Raw genomic sequence first — 19,100 nt, 5'->3', positions numbered from 1 at the left:
ATAATAATAATAATAATAGTGTAGTTTTATATAGCGCACATATCCATCTAATGTAAGATGCTCAGGGCTCTTGAAATATAGACTAGGAACTCGACCAATGACTTTCTTCGCCCCTAAGGGTCCCTTCGTGTCTGTGCAACCCGGTACCAGCAACTCTCGTCGTCCACCACAGGGGCTGTCTGTTCCAGTACACCGGGGTAACCCCCTACTCGTCTCGAAGAATGTACTGGGTTCTTTATAGTGCACACGAGCCATTGTATACACTGGGCCTACGGTTTCTAGTCCTTATCCGAGAAGACTTGTTCTACCACCAGAACCATAGGCGAGCGTGCCGTTCGAACCAGCGCCGATATTATGGCTATAGCTTGCGGCATCCCTGCTAACCGCTCGGCCATTCGACTCGGCCATGATACTCCATGCTGTTCTCTGAACTATTTGTTCAAGGCAACCCATGCATAAGCATTGCAAAACTCGCACTGATGTACATTTCAGTGGGAGGTGAATTTCCGAATAACTTTGTGGTTTTATGTTAACACCAATAAGTTTTTTAGCTAATGCTTCCACTAGATATTACTGTTTATATTAGTATATACCATTTTTGAGTCCCATGAATTATTTCAAAAATTTACCTCCCAGTCTTTGTGTCTGTTATTCTTGCCGACTGCTTGAGTCATAATCTGTTTATCCACTGGGCAAGCAAGTAAAGAGTGACTTAACATCGGGATTATTATAATAACTACCCACAACAGTTGTCCTCCAGTCAGCGGTGGGGGTAGCATGAGGAGAGAGGACAGTAAATATAACATGCTAAGAGATACCAAACAAAATATCAGGAAAATCTCAGTTGTATAAATTGCTGAACTGAAGCCCCTCGCCTAAAAAAGAAAGACAAATAAGAAGTGGTTAATGAATCATGTTTAATGTATGTAAATTTCTTTAGGAAGAACCTTGAACATCTTCAAGTGGCTGAGCGGTAAGGCTAACATGAGCCTTAACATCGGCAATGGTTTGAGCCGCTACTAGCTCAGGGTTCGGTTGGTATACATCTGGCTCGTGTGTACCTTAAAGAACCCATTGCATCTTTTGGAGAGTAGGAGGTTATCCTGACGCTATGGTTCGTTTCAGCCCCTGTTGTTGTGGAATGATATGAACATGTAGCTACTATAAGCCCTTCTTTACTGCGGCTAGGTAGTCCCAGACCACGCCCATTCAATACAGCACAATGACGATGCAAGTTATGGGTCATTTTCCTACATTTACCCTTTACTAACATCATTATCATCATCATCATTTGCCATAGTTGTGGTCATCACTATAAAAAATACCACCATCAGCATCACAATTTCCAACAATCAAAATCTAATTAAATTTCAACTGACCTCCTTAATGAGTTTTGTGAGGCGAACATTGTCGTCTGTATGGAATGTTAAACAGCATGGCAAGCTGGCTAATTGACGAGTGACGTTAAGGGGGGAGTATTTTGTACGTAATAAAGACTGATGCGCAGGACGACCGGAACAAGTACTGGGCAGTAATGGATCTAACGCAAGGCTGAAAAAAATATTAATATTCAAATAGTTTAATCTGGTTTGCTTATTTGTACATCCATTTTGTTTGGTTTATTAACGATTAAATTGCTACAACAAAAAAATACAGTTCATAAAAACCAAGCCTGCTTCAAAAAATGCAAAAAAAAAGAGAAGTTTCTTAATCCACCTTTCCTGATTGTCATTACTGGAAGTAACTAATTGTAGTTAAGAGTAAAGTACAGTATTTTAAGAGTAGTTAAGCGTAGCCTAAGGTAGTTAGGAACGTCCTGGGTACAACATTAAACTCAGGAACGTCCTGGGTGCAACATTAAACTCCAACCTGTTGAAGTGTCTGCGACTAAACTGACAACCCTCTCAGATGTGTCTTAGTGGCTGCTGAGGGGAGGGTGTTTATGGTCACCCAGCAGCAAAAAAAACCAATGTATAGGGGCAATGTGCAATATGCACTATATAAATATAATACTATTATTAAGTACTATAACCAAATTCTTCCTTTTAAATCTGTTATTTATTGAATGAAATATTTTAATAAATATAATTTACATTGAATGCCTATTACCTAGTGAAATCTATAGTTTGTTGGCTTAATTTCGACATTATATTATAACGATACCTCGCATTGGCTTGCATGAATATCTCTGTATTGCTGACGTTTAAACTGCTACCGATGCAGCAAACAACCTCACCATACTCTTGCATTATCTGTAGCATTTCCCTTGTTGCTGCAATCATCATATAAAACATTGACACAACTTGGTATTATGGAACACCTTCATCATAATTATATCTGCCACATTATAGTTAAAAAATAATCCATTAGTTAATTCCACCACAATCCACCACCACCCAGCTGAAATAAACTACTATTAATTGATGGAAAAACTAAACCCGGACACATACGACCCCATTATTTCGGAATCAAGGTTCCGGGAGGGAAAAAACCCTTGATTACACAGAATCGAAGAAAATATAGATAGTACAATTTTGGATGAATGTAGGCTCACCAATACTATGAAATATGACCTAAATATGTAGAACTGGCAGTTGGAAGGTCAACTTACTTTCTGGGGTGACATCTGTGAAAAGTGGAACCAGCAGAGGCACATTGTCCACCTGGTCCAGGTGAGGTCGTATGTTTTGGATACCTCGAGGTAATTTTGCCTGCAAGACACGAATGCGACATCATTATATGTTTGCTCCCAATAGTAAGAAGTATATCCTTGCTGAGCCACTAGTGGAGCTTATCCCCAGTTTCTGTAGCATGAAGCAGATGAGTGTGTGATATTCCCCCTGGGTGGGACGCTGGTCCACCACAGGCTACTCTCAGCAGTTTTCTGCTACCCATTGATACAGCCGGGTAGATTGAAGCAATGTAAAGTGCATTGCTCAAGGACACAAGCGATGTATGATTAAACAATTTTATCATGAAAACAATGGCTATGGCTTCAAAACCAAGGCATTTTCAACAGGAAGAGTGCAGGGAGATACTACAGTGCCTGAGCACCCACTTGTTTTTTTCAAACGTGAACAAAATAATAGTAAATTAATGGGAATAAAAAGCCAAGTTCAGCGAATGTAATATTTCGATTCGACATCTCCCTTTTCAAAATCCTGGATATGCCACTGAAGTAGGGAGGCTCAATCATTCTCAAACAGTTTATAAAATAATCATTTATACAGACTACCAAATTTAAATTAAGAACTTATACTTACTCGGTTGAATATATCAAAACCAGTGCTACCAGGGTCTGTGACGCTCTCTGTATCGGCATCAGTGTCACTAAACGTCTCTGAAAAGTGACGTTGACGTTCCTGGTTCAGAGACACACTATCAAGGCTGTGTGCGCTGCTTAGGGTTGGTAGACGAACATGCTTCTGTTCTCCGTGGCATGTAGATGTCTTAGCCGTCAGAAGTCCTGTTGTCTCAGACTCTCCACTGACATCTCCCTGGCTAGCATGACCTTGGATTGCCAAGTTCTCTTGTGTCAGAGGTTGTGGAAGCAATGCACTTCTTTCAGATGTTGCATCTGCAATACTATCACTATCTCTTACTTTGGAAGAGTCTTTAGGAGATTCTTTTCCATCAGTATCTAAAAAATCACCAGTGTCATTATCTTGATGTTCTGTAACCTCAATTTCTATTATACTCTGGTTTACATTGTCTTCAGATTCTCCATCGGGACCTGTTCTTCCAACATCATCTTCTGTGAATTCCTCCTGGCCATGAAACGTGACCTGACCTGTTTCCACATTAACCTTTATATGTTCAGGCTTGGACGATGACTCAGAAGCTTGTTGCGATACCTGATTGGATGTTGGATCTTCACTAAGAAGTGAAATGTGACAGTTCCAACCAGTTTCTAAACCAATTTTTTCTGAAAAAACCTGCAATTACAAGAAAGTATTTATTTAGTACTAATAATATTATTATTCACAATTCGACACATTCACCCAATTCAAAAATAAGAATATTAACCACATAAGGCTATCGGTACCTTGCTCCTGAGTTCTTGGTCGCGTGAAAAATGCACAAAGCGAATGCATGCTTCATCCAGGTTCTCCAAGAGGTTCACGATGTCGGACTTGGCCTGATAGTTACAGGACACCATTCCTATAAAAATCTGGCCACATTGAGCTCTAGTAAAAACAAAACAGAAATATATGTCCTTATTGGCAAGACTGTATGTGGTTTAGTGGCCTAACGCTGACTTAGACAGCAAGAGGTCGTAAGATTGAGTCTCATTGGTAGCATTTTTTAAGACAACAAGAATTAAGATAACACTTTATTTTATTTATTTCCAGGCAAAACAATACAGTACAATAGATAAGAGAAACAAATGACAAAAACAAAAAGCCTGAGGATTACCAAAAAGCGAACTTTCCCTTTGATGCGACAAACCTATGTGTTCCCCGCTTTTGGATCGCGCGCGGGTGTATTACTCTATAATTTTTTCGTTAGCAACAACTTGGCAACGACATTTTTATTATTTTATTTTATTTATTTCCAGGCAAGACAATACAGTACAATAGATAGGAGAAACAAATGACAAAAAAACAAAAAGCCCGAGGATTACCTAAAAGCGAACTTAATCACTATCTAAAGGCTCTCAAAAACATTAAAAATACAAACATTAAAATCTGAAAAATTCACAATTCATATATGTACAATATAAAAAATTAATAAAAATAAAATAAAATATTATTAATATTATTAAGAGAATTACAATTCCATTAAGGTAAAAATATAATTTAATTAATTTAATATGATTTAATTAAAAAAATATTGCTTAAGTACATATTTAAATTTTGTGGAATTAATTGCACATTCCCTAATATTTGGAGGTAGGTCATTCCATAAATAATTAAAAACAGTAAATTTATAACAATTGGTTCTAGCAAATTGGATCTTAAATCTAAAATCAAACAGATGATGGTTATTAACAACAGGAAGAAGATTTGGTTCAATTTCATATTTTCTATGGAAGCAAGACAATACAAAAGAAAGAAGGAGGTATTTATAACGGTCAGAAATAAGTGAAATCTGAAGGAGGGATAAACGTTCAGCATAATTAAAAGTAGGATCATAATTAAAAACAGGCCCGCGTTCCTATTTTTAAGCACTTTTTCATCATTTACATACTTGTTTGTTTGTACATGTTCATAAGTGCTATGCAGTAATCAGTACTTTAATAATTAATTAATTTAATTAATTTCTTAGGCTGTTTGGGTATCCAGACTTACTTGTAGCACCCTTCTGCATCCCTGATATCTCCGACTGCATTCATTGCGGAATCTAAACTGTGATACGGCCGTTCGGACCCATCATTCACATCAAGATCATATCGGCTACCATTCCAAGATGCCCTGAAGATTTTAAAAAATGAAATACTGTGCTGTATAAAATAACACACCTTATTCTAGAGTCACCAGTCTTAGAGAATGCATTTCCGGGCATATCTAGTGAAATTTGTTCCCAGGAACTTATTACATCACACAGCACTTATGAGCACACAATACTTTTGAATTAAATATCTTTTTAGTCTCCACAAATATTTTGGCAATCACCGCTTTAAGAGTGCCAGAACGAAATAAGCTTTTTAAATTGTTCTGAACAAATCCCTCAATAGCCGCATTTGGAATGAACGCCTCCCTCGAATAAACGCCGCGGGGCATTTTTTTTTTTTCCCTAGAATAAATGCTTTAAATTCCAACCCCAACATCATTCTCAACACATTTTGTTTATGTTCTACTCCACTAAAATTACATTTTTTCTAAACTGATTGGGATCATCACGGAATAACACATTTTGACGGTAAATATGTGCTGTAGTTCCACATATACGACAAAATTAAGGGGCGTATATTTTACACCAAAAAAATAAACACCACGCTCAAATAAACACCACCCTTGAATAAACTCCCCTTCAAATACCTTTCTCAACAATTAACACCCCGGGGCATTTATTCAAATAAATATGGTATGTACCCTGCTAAAGGGACCACCATGGTTTTGCTATTATCTAAAATAAAGGAGAAGGTTCTTGATTATTCTAACAATTCCAGTAACTATGAACATTTAATTGCAACTTATTTCTAGGTCTACATTTGTGGCAAAGACAAGCCAAACCAGTCAGTCGTTGCAAAAATCAATTTTTATTTACTAATACAGTGTTCAACAGTAAAATAAAAGCTATAAAGTGGTAAAAAAATTATTTAAATCCGACATTCCCTTGAGAAGTTACAGGAGTTTAAAAATACAGCTGCTTAAAGAACAATATTTGAGAATCAGCCTTCAAAGTTTATGATTTCGGGCATTTCTCAGGCAGAAACCATCACCAAATCGTTGAAAATTGTTGTTTTAACATTGAAAGTGGGGAAAATAACAGTACAGTATGATGTATATATACATAAATGTTAGTTTAGTGCAATAAAACAGATTAAAAAAAACTGACATTCCAGCATGTTTTGGACAATATCTCCGAAACTGGATTTGCGACATGTGACTGGTTTGGCTTGTCTTTGCCACATTTGTTGTTGCCTGCAGCCCATGTAAGAATTAACCTACCATTCTCAGCTAAGCCACACTTACCTGGATACATGTGGAGATTCATACTCTACTACTGGTTGTCCTTGCTTGCTCCGCTTGGGTAGCTCTATGAAGCACTGTTCAAGGTAATTAGCTATGGAGTGCACCATGGGTCGGTAGGAGAATGCCCAGCAATACGATGCTAAACACTGGCGTTGGTAAAAATCTAAAATTTTCTTCCTGTAAGAAAGTATGTATATATTGTATTGATCTATGTATTTATGTATCACCCCAGTATTTATCTAGGTATATATAATACCATACATACATACATAGCTGTAATGCAGTTGAAACTTTATACTGAAATGGTCTCACTAGTTTTTACAGTAACTTGCTTTTCCCCTGAGGGTCTCTTCGTCTCTGAGCTACCTGGTAAACCGGTACCAGCTACTCTTGTCTGTCCACAACAGAGAGACTATATATTTATCTAAGTATCTATGTGTCAATCTATGTATTGATCTGTGTATGTATGTACTGTTCTGTGTATCTATGTATTGATCTGTGTACTGTTACCTATGTATTGATTTGTGTACATATGTATTGATCTGTGTACCTATGTATTGATCTTTGTATGTATGTACTGTTCTCTGTACCTATGTATTGATCTGTGTATCTATGTATTGATCTGTGTACCTACCTATGTACTGATCTGTGTACCTATGTATTGATCTGTGTACCTATGTATTGATCTTTGTATCTATGTACTGTTCTGTGTATCTATGTATTGATCTGTGTACCTATGTATTGACCTGTGTACCTGTATTGATCTGTGTATGTATGTACTGTTCTGTGTATATATGTATTGATCTCTGTACCTATGTATTGATCTGTGTATGCATGTACTGTTCTGTGTACCTATGTATTGATCTGTGTACCTATGTATTGATCTTTGTATGTATGTACTGTTCTGTGTACCTATGTATTGATCTGTGTACCTATGTATTGATCTGTGTACCTATGTATTGATCTGTGTATGTATGTACTGTTCTGTGTATCTATGTATTGATCTGTGTACCTATGTATTGATCTGTGTATGTATGTACTGTTCTCTGTACCTATGTATTGATCTGTGTATCTATGTATTGATCTGTGTACCTACCTATGTATTGATCTGTGTACCTATGTATTGATCTTTGTATCTATGTACTGTTCTGTGTATCTATGTATTGATTTATGTACCTATGTATTGACCTGTTTACCTTTATTGATCTGTGTATGTATGTACTGTGTATATATGTATTGATCTCTGTACCTATGTATTGATCTGTGTATGTATGTACTGTTCTGTGTATCTATGTATTGATCTCTGTACCTATGTATTGATCTGTGTATGTATGTACTGTTCTGTGTACCTATGTATTGATCTGTGTACCTATGTATTGATCTGTGTACCTATGTATTGATCTGTGTACCTATGTATTGATCTGTGTACCTATGTATTGATCTGTGTACCTATATATTGATCTTTCTATCTATGTACTGATCTGTGTATCTATGTATTGATCTAAGCATTGTTCTATGTAGTTATATTAATGTGTGTCAGTCTATTTATTCTGTTAGTTTTCATGCACTCACCTATCCACACCCTTATTTGTCACTAAATCATACAGAATCAAATACTCAATTATATAAAATTTTCAATAAATTTACCTGTGATTTTCAAATATTGGGCAGATATCAGAGCCATCCCAAAAGTCAGTGCATGCATCCAAGACAAAGTCAGCAGTTCCTTGTGTCAGTAATTGCTGCATTTCTACAATCAACCAATGAGTCAATCAATCAATCAGTCGTTCAATAAATCAATGAATCATTCAAGCATTCAGACATTAAATGATTCCATCATTCATTCAACTGAAGGACTGACCGACCCACCAACCAACTGACCAACCAACCAACCAACCAATCAAACCAACCAACCAACCAATCAATCAACCAACCAATCGATCAATCAACCAACCGACGGACGGATGGACGGACCGACCAATCAATCGAACGACCAACCAACCAATTGATCATTACTAATCAATCAACCAACCAACCGAGCAACCAGCTAACTGACAAGCATACAACTAACCAATCACTCAATCAATTACAGTATTCATTTTCATTTACACGTTTGATGTTAAAAACAACTGCATAAATAAAATAGATATATGAAATGATTAAAATATACAGTAAAATCATTTGTTGAAAACTATAATGATTATTGTTACCTGTTCTTGTGTCTTCTACAATTACTGACATCATGTGTGGGATTGGTGTTTTGCGTTTAATGAATGTTTGTACTCTTTGGATCCGACCTCTCTCTGGTTGTAGTTTCTGAATCTACAACATCATAAAGCAAGAGGAAACAAAATAAAAGATGAATGGGGGCTCAGAGACTGCAGTCAAGATAGAGGGTCCAAGACGCAGTACAGGCAAACCAAAAATAAGATTGAATAAATTCTAAAAAGAAAAGCAAGTCATAAAAGTGAAATAATGGCCGTTGTTTACACTTACAGGTCTGTAGGCTGCAAGTTGATGTTGAAGTTTGTAGGAATCGGTAGCACGGTCAGTAAAGCCAATAAGCCTCGCTAACTGACATAAACAGCTTTAAATGGAAAAGACATACAAGTAGATTTACATAAAAGTGTATAAAAATATTTGGTGTGTATAAAATTTCTCTCACCTACACTGTACATGGTCTTCTTATAAAGCATGAATTGTTATGTAAATATGACTACATGCTTCATCCTGGCCAATTATCAATAAAGAGCTCAGGAGATCGATATTTTCAAAGGTAAAAAAAGACAATAGAGTATATAGACTAATGTTAGGTTCTGATAAAGCATATTATAGATATGTATGTACGTACATATAGAAATATTAATGAAAATGATATTTATATATGACTACATTGCATGCCAGCATCAGATAGATTCCCATGAAAATTGCTTTTGACATTTAGTATAACAGATTCATTTCTTCTCATTTATCAACAGATTCATTTCTTCTCATTTATAAAGCCATCGTCCTCCCTAGACTTGAATATTAGAGTCCAGTATTTAAAAAGGACGTCATAGTTATTCAAAATCTTCAATGCAGTGCAACTAAGCTCATTACATCTATACGTGATTTTGAATACCATGATCGTCTCCGGATACTTGGACTGCCATCTCTTACTTATCGTTGCATCAAAGCCAACTTAATTCAGATTTTTAAGATATTAAACCAATTTGAAGACCTACCGGAAGAATGCTTTTTACGAGAATAACGGATTCAGTGTCACGAGGCCGTAGCCTTCACATTCGGCCTATTTTATTCAGATCTGAGGTTCGCAGAAATGCTTTTTCTGTGCATTTAATAAATGAATGGAACTCACTACCAAATTTTGTTGTAATTTCTAAATCTGTAAACCAGTTCAAAACTTTACTTGCAAAAGCTCACAAAAACCATCCGAAACTTTACCTTCCATATTATGAACTGTAATGCTAATGCATGAAGGGCTCATAAGCAAGATGCTTCAAGAATCTCTACTATCAAGTAAAGTAAAGTAAGTAAGCAAGTAATATACATAGTGATATAATTTTAGCATTTTACCTTTGCTGTTGAATATAGAGAGGGTTTTCCTTCAAGTTTCCAGCGCAGTACACATGATCAATGAACTGCGAATGATGTTCAACAGTCTGTTTGTTGCATGTATTCAGTAGAATATTCAACCCCTGAAAAAAAAAAAACATTATCACATAAGAATAACTTCATGATGTAATAAAGAAGAAGTTTACTGCATGATGAGAATTTATACATACCATTGGTTTCAGAGAGTTGATGTGTTTCTCCCAATCAGGCTCATCAAACTGAACCTCCTTTGAATCTGACTGAAAAATAAAAAAACCAGAAAAACAGATGGAAATTAGCTTGAAATAAAATCATCATTCCAATTTGTTGAATATCCACTTCTTTATACAAATTATTGAAAAAAAAAACTTAATATTGAAGTACACAACTTAGTAATTAATATTCATAAAACTTACATTAAGATTGGCAGAAAGGCCAAGTATTTCACCATTAGCATCTTGCATGACTGCAGTATGAGAAAAGCACAACAATAAAATAAATGGATTGAATTGAAGTTGTTGTTTGCAGCAGAGTAGAAAAATTTGGACTTTTAATTAAAAAAAAAAAAGGTTTTTGGACTTTTAATAAAAAAAAAAAAGGTTGTAAGCTCAAGTAATTTCATCTGGTTTCTGTGATGCATGAAACATGGAAATTCTTGTAAGTAAACAAAAAAAAAGCTCACAAACAGTACATATATATTTTCTGAATTTACTTAAAAGAATTTTTTCCATGTTTCAAAAAGGTTGTAGTTAGGAAGAATGTGTTACTCATATACATTTATAAGCTAATATGGACATCACCCAACAAGCAAACCAAAAACTACATTGACCATAATATGGCAATGAATATAAAATTATAACCATCATTATCAGTGTAAGTGCAAATGTAAACTCATATCTTAACAGCAACTCACATAAGTAAAAATAAGCTCACAGCAGGAGCAAGTGTCCATGCCCTATACCGCCTTACTGTATTATGTTTTCTAATAGAGTATCCACATGTGATTCTGTTATTAGGAAATGTGTGGTGTTGTATTTTTTGTTGCATTTCTTGACTTTCGTACCGTAATAAGGTACTTAAGATGACACATGACCCATCATGCACCTCCATCGGATTTACCCTTTCCGTCATCTTTATCTGCCAGATCATAACATAGTGTCTTTGTTCCCGATGGGGCATAGACACAAAAATTTAGGAATATTTGAAAATCTGAGTATTCTTACTTGGTTTCTTTACAACCTGGATTCCCTGTTCGTTTTCATCCACGTCCGTTTGCTCAGTTTTACTATGATCCTCAGAAGCAGTAAAGACAGAATCGGTGGTGGACGCATCATCTGGCTGGAGACCAGTCAGAAAAAATACTCTCTCAACGGACGGATCAGGCTGCGACAATATTCCTCGCTTATCAACACAACTGAACACCTATAAAAATATACTTCTTTATTTTCCTTTACCACAAAACAGCAAGTAACTGGCCAATCAGTACAAAGAATTGTGTGAAAATCTTTACTTTATTAAAAGAATGCTATAGATTTATGATGATTACCGAAAATCCTCAAATAAGCACCACAGCACTTATAACATTTTTTAAGGCTTCAGTGCGACGCCTATTCGAGAGTGGCACTTATTATGAAAATTACTGGTGGCGCTTCCATGTGTTCCTATGTTAGTATTGTATCTCACATATTCCTGTAGTTTGGTAGGACTATAGGCCCTACATAATCGTAAATAAACATTTACCAAGATATGCTTGTGTCTTCATTGTGAACTATTTATTTATTTGAACACTGTACACATTGTATTTAAAACCTGTTTCTCAAAGTGTTTCATTACAAACAGGGTAACATGTACTCTCGCTTAAGCGCTGCGGCGCTTATTCAAGAGCGGCACTTAGTGCAAAAAATCATGTTTAGTGCAGCCCATATTCAAGAGTGGTGCTTATTCAAGGATTTACGGTATATCATTTTAGTATTAGCTTATACGATCTAATATTGTTCAATTATTGATCAAATTTATTTGCATTTCTGGTAACTTACTGTCATACTTCCAAGTGCATGGAAAAGGTTACTTGTTCTAGGGAGATAGCTGGATGAGCCGCAAATGATGGCTTTGAAATGTTCCCATACTTCATTCCATGGAAGCGAATCATCCTAAAATTATTTGTTAATTAAAAATTAACATTGTAATTATTATTCTACCAATTAAGTAAACAATATTAAAAAGACTTAAAATGTCAACTACCTCCTCGCCCTCCCACCTAAAAAACAAGGATAAACTTGCCATGCTGTTAATGTTATTCAAATAGAGAAGCACCCATAGCAAACATTTTTTTCACAATATTTAATTCACAAATTGTCACATGGTAACACAGATGTCATCTAATAGCTGTAACTGAAACTCTGCTAAAGTCTTGTTGACACTGTTAAATTTTCTGTGACAAATATATATGTGATATGCACATATATATAGACATGATGATGTCATATCGACACAGTGGACAATAATATACACCTGGACAGTAATGCATGCAATATGCTAAGTGGTTTCATTAAAGTATTTTAGAGTTTTGTGGTAATCGATTAGAAGTTTAATGTTAAAGATGTTAACACCTGGAGCTCTCCGACATGTTATTGGCTAATATGCAATAAGCTGGCATTTACAATGTAATACAAATGATGTGAAAATTCTTCAGAAGACAGGGGCATGACTCGTCAAAAGAGGGCAGTATTAGTGTATTTACGGTAAGTCTCTGAGACACAATCATTCATGTATTTTACTTACGGAAGTGATTGCTTTCTCGGTCTCGAGTTCATCACTTATAGCATGTCGCTAAAATAAATTGATGGTTTTGTGGATAAATTAAAAAAGAAAAAAAAGAAAATTCAGCTAGTAATTAACACAATCATGCATTAATACAAATGATAGTACAGTACAAACTACTTAGTGTTAAGAGCTGTTAAAGAACACATAGTTAATAATATACATAAATATTACATTTAATCCCAGGCAAATAAAAGAATGAAACAGGAGGATCTACATGCATTCACATTTCAATTAAAAAAAAAAAATATCTTCACAATATCTACTTTCCAAGATCAGCACAATCTATTGTTATTATTATCGCAAGTACATTGTAATCCTCCTACTCTTTTATCTCATCACCATCATCGTCCAACAATTCAGCATCATCCTCATCACATCCTACCGACCCCATCACAAGTGTCATCCTCCTCCGTAACAAGGCCAGTCATCATCACATCATCACCCAAATAATTATCATCATCATCACCCTATCTTATTTATTAAATTACAGATAAAAATCAGTGAAGATTAAAATAAGGAACAATAACCACATCTATAGCCTGACAAGCATGGAAACGTTTGGTGGGATTGCAGTCAACTTGCCCCTAGCAAACTCGCCCCTTACAAGGGACGAGTTTGTTGGGGGAAAGTTGGTAAGGAGTGAGTTTGTAGGGGGCGAGTTTGTTAGGGGGCGAGTTTGTTAGGAGGAAAGTTTGTAGGGGCGAGTTTGCATGGAGCGAATTTCTTAAGAAGCACCAGTTTGTAAGGAGCGATTTTGAAGGGGGGGGGGGGCGAGTCTGTTAGGGGGAAGTTTGTTAAGGGGCGAGTTTGTAGCCCATGCTGTGCAAGTCGTTTGTGTCCTTGTCCAAGACAATTAATACAGAGTAAGAAAATACTTAACTGCGTGCATTTTCACAGACCATAAACAATAATAAACAATAAAACTGCAATTGAAGAGAAAAATGTTTTAGGTTCTGTCAATACTATGAACTTTTCTTTGACAAAAAAACTGTTGTATGCCCATATATAGTCATCATGTGCCTATATTTGGTCATAATGTGATGTCATCATGACACATGCTTTTGTCAAACAGAATTTGATAGTCTGGACAGCTGCTTTACGGATATGATCTACCTCTTCCTTCTGCAATGCTTTGTTAAAGACAGCAACTATTCTTGCAACACCAAAGCTGTTAACTACAATCCAGCACATTGGAAAGAATAGTGGGAGCAGGGGTATGACAGTGTTTATCTGAGGAGAGAAGAAAAAAACAGATGATAAACCATAATATATAACATTTGATAAAACATAGTAAATAATAATGCAGTGATGATAAACATAACAGTGTTTTACTATTTTGAAATTGAAATCAGTGCATTCAAGAAAGACACACATTAATGTTTGGAACCGTCCAAAATGAAAACCTGTATATTGTAATTCTATTGGTGCTTCCTACAGCTTGTTTGTGGTTGGTGTTCTTGCTGGTGGGATGATATTTAAGACCTTGAAGCCCCTGTCTGATAAGGAGGAGGTTCCAACTGGCTAGTGTAGCTAAACACATTTTGCAAATTTGTGTTGGCAGAAATTCATAGTACGTAACAAGTACAACTGTTTGACTGTAAATTCAACTACTGATCAATCATTGTATTAAAGAAATTATACTTAATTTATTTTATTTATTTTGTAAATTTTGTCCACTTTCAGGGAACATATCTGGATATTTTATCATTGAAAATAAATATACAACTTTCTATTTCTTACCGGTATTGCAAGTATCATTTCTGGCCACTCCCCAACATCCTCTGTCAAACCTAAGTAACGACCAATGTTTGTTAATAATGAAATGACCTAGATGCAGGATAAAGAAAAACAAAAATAAATCAATAAATTAATGCACCTTGATTTCTGTTTTTCATCTATTATAATACAGTGTAAAACCAATGCAGTAATTAATACAATTCTGTGCACTTATTTTCCAAGAGATTTTCCACACAAATTTGAACTGGTTTTTGAGGTATCATCCGTGCAATTAAAAAACTTAAACTGTGAATGGGCAGTGGCAATCTAGGATTTGAAATGGGGGTTGATGGGGGTCATGAAAGTGCAGAAGGTGTGGGGTTTTGATGGTTAAATGAGGGGGTGCTAGCTCACCAATTATGGAAATATGAGGTGATTTTTAACTACTTGAGTGTATTTTTTTTTTGCTTCAAACATCTATGGGGGGGGCGGTCGGGGGGGGGGGGGAGAAATTGGCATTTGTGGAGGGGGCATCCACAATGCACACGCAATGGATCATTTTTAATCCACTAAGACTGCCAATAACGACCAGCAGAGAACCCCCTATCAGAAACCTTGTACCCCTCATTGGGGAATTTCTGTTTCTTCCCCTGTTTCTCTCACAACCACAAACAGATTCATTCTAAAAGTCTCATAATAGAACATAATTTTATAGAGCATTTTGATAAAAATGAAATAAAATATAAGTTAAAAACCTACAAATATAATTGGTAGAAGAATCCTCTCAACAAGTCTTGTGCACATGATACGTTTGTTCTCCAAGACAGACACTGGTCGATTCTGTGATTGATGTAAAGCAACTCTACCAATATATTTAAAAAAAATACCATTAGGCTAGAGTCAACATTAAAGTCAATATTAATTTAAAAAGTTACTGTAGTTCTTATGTAAGCCTATTTATAAATTAATATTTATGGTGGGCAGACTGGCAGACTTGGGCAGGGCCACCCAGCCATGAAGTTTTCCTCTCTTCAACAATGTTTAATTTTGTGATTATAGAAATAGGAAAAGAAATGAATAATTGTGCTTATTCAAGTTATAAAGAGCATGATAACTGCATACGTCTTTCTAACCTTAGATTTTTCAGATACGGTGTTTCTAAGACTTGGAAGCAATTAGCTTTTAGAGGTTTTCGAGCAACTGGTAGAGTTGGTGATGATAGCTTGGATGATTCCGCCTCAAAACGATCACCAACATTTAGAATTAATTCTGTCTCCTAAGAAATAGTAAAAGTTTGATATATATATCGTCGCTCACATCACGAACTAACACAATTAAATTCAATTGTGTTAGTTCGTGAGATCACAGTAGCGCGTCAAAACGAGCGCGTATTGGTTGTCAAGCAATTTTGTATTCTTTACCACACAAAAAGTCCTTAACGACAACAGCGCGTATTTTGACGCGCTTTTTTGATTTCACGAACTAACACAATTGAATTTAATTGTGTTAGTTTGTGATGTGAGCGACGATATAGTAACAAAGTAATGAAACATATCAAGTAAAGACATGATTATCAATTAAAATAAATTCTAGCACATCTTAATTTAATATAAAAATGTAATCAAATAATTATTTTTTCTAAATTAATTTCTTTAAAATAAATTAGCTTTATTTTACATACCTCGATATGCCTCACTTTGGCGGGTGCTACTTGACCTGGCCGGATCATGACCCTGTCACCCTCTACCAGGAGGGCGCTAGGCAGGTTGACTAACCGACCATCACGATATGTCCAGATCAAACTGAATGATTTTGTAAATGGGCTGTGAAGTGATGGGTATGATGATGCAGTCCATTTCACTCCCTGATCAATGCAATCTAAAAATAATTTATACATTTATATGATGGATTTTTCTTATACTTAAACTAAGCATTAAGCATTCTACACTGCTTTATTATGTAGTTCTTCAAGATTGCATTATTATCATCAACCAAACATGCGATAAATGAAATCATTTTTGCTTGCTGCATACAATTAAAGACATAGAAAACAATAAAAGGCCTAAGTATTGTTTGAAGTTTTGCATGCAAGGTAATAATATAATGCTTGCACCATGTAAATATTTCTGAAAAGAACTGTTGTTGGTTGAAAATGTCTTGACTTTTCAATTGAGTTGCTTCAATTGTCTTCAGGAGAATAATATCTGCTGTAAATCTATCGCCATTTTTGTGTATTTCATTGACTATGAAAGAATTTCTGTGTCTATTTGTGCATCCTCCAATTGGTTTAATTCTACCTGACCTCTAATAAGTGATAAACTGATTTCAAGGGTGTTTGGTGCTGTTAATACTTTTAATGGATTTCTAAAATAAGTAGTCGACATGAATGTCCTTGATGTGTTTAATAATGCAACCCATAACTTTTTGCATGCCATTTTCATTATTTTCTTAAATATAACCTTTTTTTCAGATAGAACTGGCAAACCAGTAAGTAGAATTATAAAGTAAAACACTTAAAACTTTTATTTTGAAAAAGAAAATTTCGCTTTTCCCGGGTAAACATACCACTGATGTAATCCAGTAATAGTTCTCCTCGGCGGATCATTTCATTGCGTTGCAAGCTGTAATCCCAGCCAGTAGCGTAGACATTTATCATCAGTAAAACTAGTAGTATTAATGCCTCAGCGATGTACAGCTCATTACCAGATGAACCATAGGCTACAATCATCAGAGCTGCTGCCAGCAAGATAAGCAGGGCACTAAGCCAGTGCAAGGGAGACCGGTGGCTAAGTCGCAAGCCTAATGGCTGGCCTAGGTTGGACAGGAGGGTCTGGGACTGTTGAAGATCATTCTGGAACTGCTGTATCTCATGTTCCACGGCCTTATGCAGCTTCTGCAATGCCTGGTGGCTTAGCAGGCCAACGATGGCATTCGGCTCATCAACCATCTATGAATAACATAAATAGGGGAATAAAAATTACATAGTATACAATATAGGGGGCATAGTGAAGTATTTTTCATTAACAAAAAAGAATGTGCAAATATTCTCTTTCTAATGTCTTCCTAGGTTCTGATGACGAAATATACATGTTAAATTACAACTTCTACAGGCTTCTATCTATTCTTGATAAATGTTTTAAAACATAAATAATATATCTCAATAAAGAGGGAATGGATATTTTACTGTAGTGCATTGAGATAGTGAGATTGACGTTTAAGGGTTTAGTTTAGGCCTAGAGGTTCAAGAAGCCAACTCCACCAATAAATTACTTGTGTAAAATCGTTGAAACAATATATCCATGCATGGTAATGAAAATATCCTATCCCAAAACTTAAGAAAGGCAATCCACCACCAAACTATGCAAAGCTAGGCCTAAGGCCTAGGCTAGGCCCCACCTGTTTGGTAGTCTAACTAGGCCTAGGGCTAGGCGTCAGAACAAATGCAGGTCAGGGTCCTCCTGGCCTAGCCTACCGGGACCAAAGCCTAGCAGAAGCACACACGCACACAAGATCTAGGCCTAGCCTAGGGCCTAGAGAGAGTAGGGCCTCGCCTAGGAGTAGGAGCCTAGGCCTAGGGCCTAGCTTCCTCGATATGTTGTGTTGAGGATTTAAACCTATGCTAGGCCTATAAAAGTAGGCCTATAGGCCTAGCCTATGCAGTTTTAAGATAAACTTACTATAATATAGGCTAGTGATAACCTATTTATATCCTAGATTACTGCTATTGGGATTTTTATGTCAAACATTTCCTCCCAGTTGTACTCTAGGCATATACAAGGAAAACATGTTGAACCCGCTCCTCGAGGTCAGTGTGCCGCCCGACGATATGGTTGAGTAAACTTAAAATTAGCCAATCACAATTCGTTGCCTGCGCTCCAAAAAAATAGGTAAACATAAGGTTTGGGGAATCCCAGGCTGACAACAACTTTTTAAATTACTATTATTAAAATTATAATACTAAGACTAATAAATAATAATAATAATAATAATATGAATAATAATAAAAAATCGAAAATTATTTATTATTTATATGGTACTATAAATATATGTACTATATATATATATGTAATAATAATAATAATAATATCAGCAAAAATTTGAACAATATATAATGTTAATGCTAAGACTAATAATATATATTAAAACTAACGGTAATAAAAACAACAATAATAATAACAACAATGACAACAATAATAACAGCAATAATAATAACAATTAGTACAATGTAGTACCAGTAAATGACTTGTGGCCGAGTTGACTTGTGGCCGAGTTGATTTGTGGCCGAGATGACTTGTGGCCGAGTTGACTTGTGGCCGAGTTCACTGTAGC

The 19,100-nt window shown here is 35.7% G+C and overlaps 1 protein-coding gene across 4 annotated transcripts in view; it reads right to left on the bottom strand.

The window, feature by feature from the left end:
- The window catches only part of LOC117099881 (transmembrane protein 94-like), a 27,767-nt gene that overhangs the window by 8,326 nt on the left and 341 nt on the right, over nucleotides 1–19,100 (bottom strand). Inside the window, exons 1-24 of one of the 4 annotated variants that reach the window (XM_033239401.1) lie at nucleotides 18,449–18,586; nucleotides 17,337–17,718; nucleotides 16,453–16,649; nucleotides 15,905–16,047; nucleotides 15,531–15,633; nucleotides 14,796–14,882; nucleotides 14,169–14,285; nucleotides 13,014–13,061; nucleotides 12,269–12,382; nucleotides 11,456–11,654; nucleotides 10,649–10,698; nucleotides 10,424–10,492; nucleotides 10,215–10,336; nucleotides 9,135–9,225; nucleotides 8,849–8,960; nucleotides 8,286–8,388; nucleotides 6,639–6,815; nucleotides 5,292–5,414; nucleotides 4,046–4,187; nucleotides 3,264–3,935; nucleotides 2,612–2,711; nucleotides 2,164–2,272; nucleotides 1,380–1,551; nucleotides 630–875 (exon numbers count right to left, since the gene is read on the bottom strand). In XM_033239401.1, the coding sequence (XP_033095292.1) occupies nucleotides 630–875; nucleotides 1,380–1,551; nucleotides 2,164–2,272; nucleotides 2,612–2,711; nucleotides 3,264–3,935; nucleotides 4,046–4,187; nucleotides 5,292–5,414; nucleotides 6,639–6,815; nucleotides 8,286–8,388; nucleotides 8,849–8,960; nucleotides 9,135–9,225; nucleotides 10,215–10,336; nucleotides 10,424–10,492; nucleotides 10,649–10,698; nucleotides 11,456–11,654; nucleotides 12,269–12,382; nucleotides 13,014–13,061; nucleotides 14,169–14,285; nucleotides 14,796–14,882; nucleotides 15,531–15,633; nucleotides 15,905–16,047; nucleotides 16,453–16,649; nucleotides 17,337–17,718 (3,678 nt within the window). In that variant the 5' untranslated portion in view covers nucleotides 18,449–18,586. Of the gene's footprint in view, nucleotides 1–629; nucleotides 876–1,379; nucleotides 1,552–2,163; nucleotides 2,273–2,611; nucleotides 2,712–3,263; nucleotides 3,936–4,045; nucleotides 4,188–5,291; nucleotides 5,415–6,638; nucleotides 6,816–8,285; nucleotides 8,389–8,848; nucleotides 8,961–9,134; nucleotides 9,226–10,214; nucleotides 10,337–10,423; nucleotides 10,493–10,648; nucleotides 10,699–11,455; nucleotides 11,655–12,268; nucleotides 12,383–13,013; nucleotides 13,062–14,168; nucleotides 14,286–14,795; nucleotides 14,883–15,530; nucleotides 15,634–15,904; nucleotides 16,048–16,452; nucleotides 16,650–17,336; nucleotides 17,719–18,448; nucleotides 18,587–19,100 lie in introns of those variants that run through there. The other 3 variants (XM_033239398.1, XM_033239399.1, XM_033239400.1) reach the window with 3 other exon arrangements.

This window comes from Anneissia japonica, unplaced genomic scaffold (assembly GCF_011630105.1).
Source record: "Anneissia japonica isolate Jap-2015-1 unplaced genomic scaffold, ASM1163010v1 scaffold288018_len440701_cov179, whole genome shotgun sequence".
In the NCBI taxonomy this organism is placed as follows: Eukaryota; Metazoa; Echinodermata; class Crinoidea; order Comatulida; family Comatulidae; genus Anneissia; species Anneissia japonica.
Note: the sequence above shows the minus strand (reverse complement) of the source record. Positions and strands in the feature narration are given on the sequence as shown.